This window comes from Saccopteryx bilineata, chromosome 2, assembly GCF_036850765.1.
Source record: "Saccopteryx bilineata isolate mSacBil1 chromosome 2, mSacBil1_pri_phased_curated, whole genome shotgun sequence".
Classification (NCBI taxonomy): Eukaryota; Metazoa; Chordata; class Mammalia; order Chiroptera; family Emballonuridae; genus Saccopteryx; species Saccopteryx bilineata.
In genome coordinates, this window is record NC_089491.1 from 374,707,628 (window position 1) to 374,719,054 (window position 11,427).

At 54.6% G+C, this 11,427-nt stretch overlaps 1 protein-coding gene across 1 annotated transcript; it reads left to right on the forward strand.

Moving 5' to 3' along the window:
* The first annotated feature begins 2,753 nt into the window (after window positions 1-2,753).
* On the forward strand, window positions 2,754-11,138 carry NR1D1 (nuclear receptor subfamily 1 group D member 1). Its single transcript, XM_066263716.1, has 8 exons — window positions 2,754-3,413; window positions 6,104-6,436; window positions 6,715-6,803; window positions 6,907-7,051; window positions 7,420-8,063; window positions 8,354-8,539; window positions 9,052-9,262; window positions 9,985-11,138. Exons 1-8 carry the CDS (start codon window positions 3,383-3,385, stop codon window positions 10,182-10,184), a joined length of 1,839 nt encoding a protein of 612 aa, XP_066119813.1. The 5' UTR covers window positions 2,754-3,382; the 3' UTR covers window positions 10,185-11,138.
* Window positions 11,139-11,427: the final 289 nt, after the last annotated feature.

Here is an 11,427-nt window from a genome sequence, read left to right on the forward strand (position 1 = left end):
TTTTGGAGCCAGAGGCAAGTCCTGCCTCTCATTATTCTGTATTCTTCTCGCTAGTTGTAGAAGGGAGACTAGACCCCCAAAGTTACTTCTTTGTCAGGGAGAAAAAGAGGGCCCTTTAAGAAGTGCAGAGGAAGGAGGGAGCAGAGGTGATCTCTCATCTTTGTCTCCTCCCTCCAGCCTCCACCTTCATACCTCACACGGACTGACTGCAAAACAATTCAGCTTGCCAAGTGTTAGGCTGACTGAATTTCAGCTTTAGCTGCCTCTGCTTCCTCCTTTCTCTCATTTGTTGCAAACTCAGGGAGGGAGCTTTGACCCCTGAACCTCCCCTTACAGGGATAAACACCAGCAAGTAGAACAGAGGGTGGGTGGGATCACCAGAGCAGCAAAAAGAGCTGTGGGCCTTGGGGAGCAGGATTCAGGGCAACTAAAGGGAGTGTGCCAGTGGTGCTAGTGAGGACGGTGGGGAGCTGGAGGTCATACCAAGGGCCCTGCTGAATCCAGCCCTGGCAGATAGATCCCTGGGCTCTGGCCCTGGAGTTGGTGGAGAGAGTCAGAAAGGTCACAGAGAGCAGGCAGAGCCAGACATGGCAGCTCACCTCCCAGCTTTCCCAGAGCCCAGGGGGAGGAGGGAGAGGAGGTGGAAGCCCAGTTCTGAACCAAGTTTTCCTGAAAAGCTTCTTTCCTTGTTTGTCCTAGCCCCTCCCAGCCTCTCCCACGCTCTGCTGCAGCTTCCCAGCTCTGGGCCAAAGGGCCAGGGCAAGGCAAGGAAAAGCCCACTGCCTTCTCTCTCCCACTTTTCTTGGGGGCTGGGGAGAGAACATAAGCGCCAGCCATTCAGGGAGCCTGTCCTCTCCTGGGAGTCAGTCTACTGGGATCAGTGGTCGGGCCTGCTGCTCAGCCGCCACCCCTTCCGTTAATCTCACAGTCCTCTCAGCTTACTCACTTCCTTACTACCCAGCTAGTTTCTTCCTTGGTGCCTCCTTTTCTCTACCTCTTTGGCAGTTGTCATGTTTCCAGGCATCCATCAGAGCTGCCCCAGGAGCTGCCTGTGAACAAATGGAGGAGGGGAGAAAAGCCTCCCCAGAATCACTGCATCTGAGGAATAATTCATAGGAAGAAGCAGGTGGCCCAGGTTCACTTGGCTTCTTAAAGAGGCTCTTTTATTTTATTTTTTTACAGGGACAAAGAGAGAGTCAGAGAAAAGGATAGACAGGGACAGACAGACAGGAACGGAGAGAGATGAGAAGCATCAATCATCAGTTTTTCGTTGTGAGACCTTAGTTGTTCATTGATTGCTTTCTCTATGTGCCTTGACCACGGGCCTTCAGCAGATGGAGTAACCCCTTGCTCAAGCCAACGACCTTGGGTCCAAGCTGGTGAGCTTTTGCTCAAACCAGATGAGCCTACGCTCAAGCTGGCGACCTTGGGGTCTCGAACCTGGGTCCTCTGCATCCCAGTCTGACACTCTATCCACTGCACCACCGCCTGGTCAGGCTTGAAGAGGCTCTTATCGCTTTCCACAACCCAAGTCCTCAAATAGGATAGAACTCTGCTTGAGATGTTTTTCCCAGTGGGGCAATTTCTGCTTTGAAGAGGAATGCTGGCTGTTCCTAACCTCTACTCAGTGTTTCACTTGCACATCTGCAGATCTGAGGATGTTTAGGATGGGTAGGTGAAACTAGCAATTGACCCTGGCTGGATAGCTCAGTTGGTTAGAGAATTGTCCCAAAGCGGTGTGAGCCCCAGTCAGAGCACATACAGGAACAGATCAATGTTCCTGTCTCTCTCTCCCCCTCTCTAACTAAAATAATAATAAAAAAAAGTTAAAGAACATAAAATTAATTTTCATGTTAAAACAACAACAACAACAACTAGCAATTGATGCCTAAACTTGGGCCAGTCACTTCTAAGGTTCACTCTCCTCATCAGTAGAGGAGGGAGGGTAAAATGTTCTTAATTCTGGGTGTTACCTTCTGCCTTATCTTCTGTGGAATCTATAAACTACTCCAAAGCACTGGGGGTCTTGGGAGTGGGGGTGTCATTATGCTCCCAAGTCCTCGCCTCACCTCTGGCCCCATTACTTTAGGACCTCAAAGCACTTTCACCATAAAGTTCCCTTCCCTTGTCCTTTTTATATCCCAAACAAAGGGAAATGACTCATCCCAAAGTCACCTCCAATGGGTGGGATGGTGTCTAACAAACAAACAGGGAGTCCCTAGGGGCATCCTTATCCCCATAGCAACTCCTTTCCCTAGGGATGTTCTCCCTAAGGGGAGTAGAAAGGGAAAGGGGTCACATTTCCTTTTGGTTTTAGGACTTGGCCCCGCAGCAGAAGTTCAGATTAAACTACTGACTCCAGGGATATCTCCCTCCCTTACTTGTCTTCTCTCCTCGTGTCACTAGTAATCTCAAGGTGAGGTCAGTTCTGCAATCACGTGAAGCCCTCACGTTTGCAAGGTTTGCAGAAAAGACCTGTTAGCTTTGATCTCCCAGGGAGCAGAGAAGCTTGCCAGTCCCTCCCCAGGAATTCACATGCCTCTGCCATACAGGCTTTCCAAACACGCCACCCTAACTCTTCAGCGCACTCCACCCACCCCGCTCTCAGCTCCTCCCCTGTCCTAGCAATAGCTTTTGCAAGGCAGAAAGGGGAAAATACACGCAGCCCGCCCACTTTATCAGTGGACTACAAATCCCAGCATCTTTGGCGTTCCGCAGGCGCACAGAGCTCAACGTGCCTGCTGCTGGAAAAGTGTGTCACTGGGGCACGAGGCGCTCCCTGGGATCACATGGTACCTGCTCCAGTGCCGCGTGCGGCCCGGGAACCCTGGGTTGCTGGCGCTTGCGCAGAGCCCTCTGTCCCAGGGAAAAAGGCTGGGGCAAAAGGCGGCTGAGATTGGCAGAGTGAAATATTGCTGCCGAGGGAACGTAGGAGGGCACACGTCTCGCTTCTTTGCGTCTGGGTGCCCCGTTTCTCCCCATCACCTACTTACTTCCTGACTGCAACCTCTCTTCCTCTGGGACTTTTGCACCGGGAGTTCCAGATTCGCTACCCTGCAGTGCTGCGGAGCCGTCAGGCAGTGGCACCCGGTGCACTGCGGAGACCCAACCCTCCTTGCTACCTTCTAGCCAGAACTACTGCAAGCTAATTCCCTCCGACCCTACTCCCCCACACTCACTCTCCTCTTCCCATGCAAAGCAGACCTCCGTTGCCTCAGCGTCCTACCCTTCTGCAGGGCTGCAGTCCGGCCACTCTAAGACCTTGCTGCAGGGTGCCTCCACTCCCCGCCCTCAGGCAGTACCCAGGGGGAGACAGCAGCAATTGCAACCTTCAGTTTGTGTCAAGGTCCAGTTTGAATGACCGCTGTCAGCCGGTGAAGACATGACGACCCTGGACTCCAACAACAATACAGGTACTGAGATTACTGACATCATCTTTTCTCTGTCACTGTCTCTTTATTTCCACCTATGTCTTAGAACAAGAGGAACTCTGTGAGGGACTGGGGACTCCCTCTGTCCCGGAATTTGCTAACCTAATGGGGACTATAGGCTAGGGTGTCAAGAGGGGGTTTTTTGGCCTGGGAATGCGCCCGGGGGCGCTCTACCACCACCTCTCTAAGAGTCCTAAAGTTCACTTTACTCTGAAGGACTGGGATCCAGAGCTGGAGAAAATGGGGAGCGGGTGCGTGTGGTGATAAACAGTTTAGGGACTGGGAGCTTTGGAACATTGCCCCTAAACGTCTCTATCTGTCCGCCCCCTGCCGCTGTGGTATGCCTGGCCTTCTCGGAAAGAAGGCCCCCTCCTTCCTTTCTTCCTCTTCTCCTAGTTTCCGCAGGCTGAAAGGAACCTGAGAAGCAGTGGGTGATCGGGACTCCAAGGCGGGAGGGGCTGAGGGAATGGGTCAGATCTCACTGGGGAATCCTCGGTGACAATAGGGAGCGGTACGTGGGGAGCTTGGAGAGTGGCACTGGGCCCCAGGGAGGACACCCACAGTGCCGGGGTGGCCCGGAGGGCTCACATGGCTGCGGAGCCGGGCCCACGTGCTGCGTTTGTTTTCATTCAGCAGAAGCCGTGGCCACCGCCTCATTGGTTGTTGCCTCTCGGTCCTGTTACATAATGAGCTCCGCCCCCCAGGTCGCCCCGGCAACGCGTGTTCCCTTTTCTCCTCCCCTCAGTAGTCCCCGCCCATCTCGCGTTCGCTGCCCAGCCCAGGAGCGGGACCCCGGGAGGGGCGCGATGGGGGCGGACTGCTGCTGCCGATTGACAGGAAGCGGAGAGGGCGGGCCCTCAAGTTCCGGGGTTCCTCGTTGGGGAGCCACGTGCAGGAGGCACACGTGGAGCGGGGACGTGAGGCCGGCTGAGGGCTCGGCTCCCGCCCCGCCTCTCTGAGATCTGGGTGAAGCAGGGCTGACTCACCGCCCCCGCCTCCCTCCTTTTCCTGTCCGCCTGCCCGAGTCCCCCCACCTCCTCATCACCGAAGCAGGGTAAAAGGGAGCCGTCTCTGACCTCGCTTGGCCTCATGTTTACACTTCTCAAAGGAACCTCACAGTTAGCCACCCTTCTCCTCAGTTCTTTCTCTTTATTCTGTTTGCACCTTGTCACTTCACCGCCTTTAGATTTAGCTTCCCCACATTTCAAATCTTTTCTGTTCCCCAAGTATCTCTTTCCTTAGTTCTACAAACATTATCTTATTCATCATGCCACCAAACAAGCAGCAGTTTGCTTCTTTAAGGACTTCCCCAAAACAACTACATTCCAAAATCATAACTAAAAGGATATTCTCTCTCATCTTTTTGTTTGTTTTATGGAAAGGAAAACTGAGACCCAGAGAATGGACTTGATTTTTCTCTAGGTCACAAATCAAGTTGGTGGTGATAGATCTCTATCTAGAACTAGACTCTTAGAGTGTGCCCCCTCACTTTCAGGTTAGAAGTCTCTTTGATGAGTCTTACTCCCCTTTTGGGGGTGGATAAACTAGGTCAGGTTCATTTACCACCAAGTAAATATCCCATCCCCCCACGTCAGTCTTGAAATTGTAGGAGCTGATCTGTTGTGCAACTATTTTACAGGGAGCTAGGTTCACCCTGACCAACCTTGAGCTATTTTAGGGTTGCCCTGCCCAGCTTAGTGTGTGTCAGTGGGTGAGCAAGACATGTGCCTTTGGAGACACAGTAGCATGGCCTGTGTTGGCTCACACGTGTTTTGGGATCCTCCCTTCTCTCGCCCCACCCATGGCAGGCCAAACTAGGTGCTTGGCAAAGGTGTGTCAGTCAGGTCACCTTTTTCTTCGGCTGATACCATGGGAACATGGCCACCTGGTTGGCAATGTAATCAGAGGGCCAAAGTCCCGGAGTGGCCAGGGAGCCAAGGTCATTGTCACCAGGCTGAGAGATCTGGAAGGGGGAATTCCAAAGCCACAGGCTGGGCATTTTGTCCTTCACATCCACCTCCTGCAATTTGCACTGCTAAGTCTTGCCTAGACTCGGAGAGAAAGTCCACTCAGACTTTCGCTATTGGAGGCCCGGAGAACCAGACCGGGCAGGTTTGGTACCTTCAATACCTTCAGAGAATACATCTTCCAGTTTTGGAGGAATGTGACTGTTTTACTCTTCGCATTCTCCCACTCTTCTCACTATTGGCTGGCTGCCTCTCCATGGCCTCATCCCTGGAATGATCTTGGTGTTAAAATCGGCAGCTGTTTATTTTGGAGGGCTGGGCCTTATGAATGGGTCTCAGCTGCTCATCCCATCCTTAGGTCTGTCACAACTAAGTCATTAGCTGCAGCCAGTCTTCCCAAGGAAGGCATTCGGGGCAGGGGGAACACATATGTGAGATGGCCACAGGGGTTGTGCTTCTAGGGAGGTACCTCACACCCAAGGCAGAAGCTGAATATACCCTACAAAGGGTCATGGTTGTTGGATGGCTATGCTGTATATAGTATGTGTTGGGGAGTTGCTTATTGTAGCTCTTCTGGGGTTTCACATGGTTACCTTCTGAGTGTTCAGTAGTGTTTGGGGGAGGGAGGTGGGGGCAGAACAGGGTGGTGCCCTAAGACCATAGATATATGGCAGCTGACATCCCTTCCCTGTATTCTCCTGCCAGGTGGTGTCATCACCTACATTGGCTCCAGTGGCTCTTCCCCAAGCCGCACCAGCCCGGAGTCCCTCTACAGTGACAGCTCGAATGGCAGCTTCCAGTCCCTAACCCAAGGCTGCCCCACCTACTTCCCTCCGTCACCCACTGGCTCCCTCACCCAGGACCCAACTCGCTCCTTTGGGAGCATTCCATCCAACTTGAGCGAGGATGGCTCACCTTCATCTTCCTCATCATCGTCTTCCTCCTCCTTCTATAATGGGAGCCCCCCAAGGGGTCTGCAAGTGTCACTGGAAGACAGCAGCCGAGTGTCCCCCAGCAAGAGTACCAGCAGCATCACCAGTGAGTATATTTCCAGTTGGTCTGGGCGGAAAGGAAGGTGGCCAGGCCTAGGTTGGGAGTTGGTTTCCATGTGCAAGTTATTCCCAGGGCCTACCCTGGTCTTGGAGATTTCTCCTAGAGTTGCACTAGCTGCTATCCAACCCGTTTGGTCATTTAAGTGCCCCCTAGATACGGGGGTTCCTCCTCAGTTTTTTCCCCAGAATTTCCAGCTCAGAAATCCTTCATCTCCGGCCGTTCAGACATCCCTCCTGTTCACCCACTCCCCCCTCTTCCCGCAGAGCTCAATGGCATGGTGCTGCTGTGTAAAGTGTGTGGGGACGTTGCCTCGGGCTTCCACTATGGCGTGCATGCCTGTGAGGGCTGTAAGGTGAGGCTGGTAGGAGGTTAGGGCGGGGGCAGGTAACTCCCTCCCCCAGGGCACACAGGTCTGTCCTAGACTGAGATGCTCACTAGCCGCCTCTGCCCTCCAGGGCTTTTTCCGTAGGAGCATCCAGCAGAACATCCAGTACAAACGGTGTCTGAAAAATGAGAACTGCTCCATTGTCCGCATCAATCGCAACCGCTGCCAGCAGTGTCGCTTCAAGAAGTGTCTCTCCGTGGGCATGTCCCGAGATGGTGAGGCGGCGCTGTTCCGCGAGCATCCCCACGCCCTCCCCCTTCCTTCCACCCAAAGTTCTGACTTAATTCCTCCGTTAAAAAGTCCGAAACTGAGACACATTATACTGTGAGTCTCATTTGCATAGGGAATGCCCATAGTTCATCCTCTTGGGTAAACAGATTTCTTTCCCATTAGTCCCTCTGATCACCTCCTAACACAGTCTCTACTTGGAAAACCCCCCTCCGTGGGTGTGGCCTTGCTGGTTTTAGTTTTGATGTGGAACCCCAAGCCTTCAGGGCTTGCCCTTTCAGGAGGAAGGAAGGAAGGAAGAGAAGCATGTGAGTGTGTATGAGAACTTCCTGACCCTGCTCTCATCCTGTCACAGCTGTGCGTTTTGGGCGCATCCCCAAACGAGAGAAGCAGCGGATGCTCGCTGAGATGCAGAGTGCCATGAACCTGGCCAACAACCAGTTGAGCAGCCAGTGCCCACTGGAGACCTCACCCGCCCAGCACCCAACCCCAGGCCCCATGGGCCCCTCACCATCCCCAGCTCCAGCCCCCTCACCCTTGGTGGGCTTCTCCCAGTTCCCACAACAGCTGACGCCTCCCCGATCTCCAAGTCCTGAGCCCACAGTAGAAGATGTGATATCCCAGGTGGCCCGCGCCCACCGGGAGATCTTTACCTATGCCCATGACAAGCTGGGCACCTCACCTGGCAACTTCAATGCCAACCATGCATCGGGCCATCCCCCGGCCACCGCCCCACATCGCTGGGAAAGTCAAGGTTGCCCGCCTGTTCCCAATGACAACAATATCATGGCTGCTCAGCGTCATAACGAGGCCCTGAATGGTTTACGCCAAGCTCCCTCCTCCTACCCTCCCACCTGGACCCCTGGCCCTGCCCACCACAGCTGCCATCAGCCCAACAGCAATGGGCACCGTCTATGCCCCACCCATGTGTACCCAGCCTCAGAAGGCGAAGCACCTGCCAACAGTCCATGGCAGGGCAACTCCAAGAACGTTCTGCTGGTGAGGGCACCGGGGGTGAGGTGGGCAGGGGGCCTGGAAGACAATTTAGCATAGGGCAACTGGGTGGAGGCTAATGCAAGGATAGCCTCTTCCCCAGGGAGGATGCTCAGCCCTGCAGCAAAGGCGCTGCCTGGGAATCCCTCATCTCCACCTGGCACCTGATTGCTACTTTACCTGAAAGACCCATCCTTCAGGGCCACAGCCTCTCACCCAGGGCCCAGACCGGCAGATGGTGCTCATCTGAGTTAGCCTGACTGATACTCCCCTCCCCAAATCCCTTCCTTCTCCAGGCATGCCCAATGAACATGTACCCGCACGGATGCAGTGGGCGAACCGTGCAAGAGATCTGGGAGGATTTCTCCATGAGTTTCACACCTGCTGTGCGGGAGGTGGTCGAGTTTGCCAAGCACATCCCCGGCTTCCGCGATCTTTCTCAGCATGACCAGGTCACTCTGCTTAAGGCTGGCACCTTTGAGGTGAGGGACCCTTTTTGCTCTCTTTCTACTATGGATCCTGGGAAGCATCCAGCAGGAAGGCTGGGTGTCCAGGGTGGGCAGTGGCTCTGGAAGGTTTTGGAACCCCGGTATCTTTGTCCTTACAGACTCTGACTGCTCAGGAGGGGGCAGAATGCCTCCCACTCCTGCCTAAGGATGGCTGGGAGTTCATCTCCTCAGCTGGGGTCTAATCACATCTTATTACCTTAAAACAACATTGCTACCCCCAATTCTAGGCCTGAGCAAATTAATTTTGGTGAAGTGACTTGCCCAAGGTCACAGCTAGCGACTAAGTTGCGACTCAGATTCAAGCTTGTTGGATTCTAAAACCAGTGGAATGTTTCCCATCCTTCCACCGGGTCCCCCACCTCCTATTACCCATTCAGAAATGATCCCTACACTAGTGAGAAATCTAGTAAGCCCTTCAGAAAGCTTCCGGGGTGATTTGGCAAGTGCTCCTGCCATCTCACCCAGGATAACTGTGCCCTCTGTAGGTGCTGATGGTGCGCTTTGCATCGCTGTTCAACGTGAAGGACCAGACAGTGATGTTCCTGAGCCGCACCACCTACAGCCTGCAGGAGCTTGGTGCCATGGGCATGGGAGACCTGCTCAATGCCATGTTCGACTTCAGCGAGAAACTCAACGCCCTGGCGCTTACCGAGGAAGAGCTGGGCCTCTTCACCGCGGTGGTGCTCGTCTCTGCAGGTAGGTCAAGCTTTCGCCTGAGTCTGACCCCGGGGGAGGGGGGGGGGGGAGGAGGCAGACGCAGTTCAATTGAACACACCTTTTATGGAGTACCTACTCTATGCCAGGCCCTTCACTGGGCACTGGGTATACAGACATGATTCATACACAGTCTAGCTGGGGAGACAGACTCATGCCCGACTAATTATAAAACAGTGAAATAAGTGTCACAGTAGAAGCATGAACCAAGGGCTTTGGAAGCACAGACAACTATTTCTGCCTGGGGAGCTGGGGAAGGAGGTGACACTTGAGTGGGGCCTCAAAGGACAAGTAAGATATTGCCAGGCGGGAATGGGGGTGGGGCGGGGGGGGGGAGTGGCGGGGCGTGCAACCAGGCAGAGGGAACTACAGAGCAAAAAGCAAGGAAGCAAGGGAGCCTGGATATGTTTGGCCTCTTTAGGGAAGTAGAGTGGCCTTGCGGGATGGGAGGTGCCCAGCCCTGCTGAGCCCATGCTCCCAGCTCTCAGGCACCTCCTGCTCCCAGGGGGGGCAGAGGCCTGGGAGGAGGAGTTGTCTGCCCTCCTCCTCCTTCCCCTGGGCCCTCTGAGGGGCTTCAGGGAGGGGCTGCACTGCTGGCCGCCTGGTCTTCCTGGCAGACCTCCGGTTCCTCGTCAGAGGAGCTCAGGGAGCTCAGGGAGCTTGAGCCTGCCTCACTGCTGCCGTCTTCCCCGTCTTCCCCACAGACCGCTCGGGCATGGAGAATTCCGCTTCGGTGGAGCAGCTCCAGGAGACGCTGCTGCGGGCTCTTCGGGCTCTGGTGCTGAAGAACCGGCCCTTGGAGACTTCCCGCTTCACCAAGCTGCTGCTCAAGCTGCCGGACCTGCGGACCCTGAACAACATGCATTCCGAGAAGCTGCTGTCCTTCCGGGTGGACGCCCAGTGACCCGCCCGGCCGGCCTTCTGCCGCTGCCCCCTTGTACAGAATCGAACTCTGCACTTCTCTCTCCTTTACGAGACGAAAAGGAAAAGCAAACCAGAATCTTATTTATATTGTTATAAAATATTCCAAGATGAGCCTCTGGCCCCCCGAGCCTTCTTGTAAATACTTGCCTCCCTCCCCTATCACTGAACCTCCCGCCCTCCCATATTTAAACCACTCTATCCCCTCTAATTCTCTACCCCCCCCCCGCCCCAATTTGTTCTATTCCTGTCTCAAATCCAATAGTTCACAGCTGAGCTGGCTTCTGTGGTGTGTGCTCGTTGGGGCTGGGCTGGGGTGGAAATATTGCCAAGGCTGGGGGTACACCTCTCCATCTGGTCAGTTTGTGGGGTGGGTACTCTGCCAGCAGATGGGAGAGGATACAGGGAAACAGCACGCAAGTCTAAGGGGGTGGGGCGCCCAAGGGGGTTATTTTCATCATATATTTATTACATAAATATATAGTAAAATAGACGAGCAACAATTACCATAAAAATATCTTTCTTTAAAATCCTGACCCAAAACACAACGGGGTGAAAAATCGCACATAACAGACATACTGATTGTCAACGTGGGGCAGGAGTAGGAGCCCCCCAAGTCACTCCTACTGGCCCCACCCCTGGGGAAGGGACCTATCTCCTTCCCAGTTTCTGGCCACAACCCCCCTCCCCCCACCCCAGCACCAGCTTCTCATACATTCAGTAGCGCCTCTAGGGAAGTGTCCCCCTCCCCCCACCCAGGAGTTCCCAGGGCAGGAATTACTGTCCCCCTTATGGACGGTGTCTATGTCACACGCCCTGCCCTCTCCCAGCCCTGCAGACCCGCCACTAGGAGAAGGAGTAGGGGCTCCTCCGCCCCCACCCTCCCCAAGTCTGAGCAGGGAGGAGGCTGGATGAGGTATGTGTGTTATGAGTGATGGGATGGGGAATACTGAGATGGAGAGGCGGGTGGTGGGGGTGGGGTAGTGGTCATGGCTCTGGCACCCCCTTGTCCTGGCCTGGACCCCTCATCCTATTCTCAGCAGCCCCTCCTCCCACCAATACTGCACCTGCTGCCCCACCCTGCCTGCCCTAGTGCCCCGGGCCAATACTGGGGGAGGCATGCTGAGCACTCACATCAAGGCCATCCCCCTTATTAGCACCAATGGCCCCCAGGAGAGGGCCCTGTCCCCTACTTCCAAAGCAGGGACTGGGACAGCTGCCTCTCT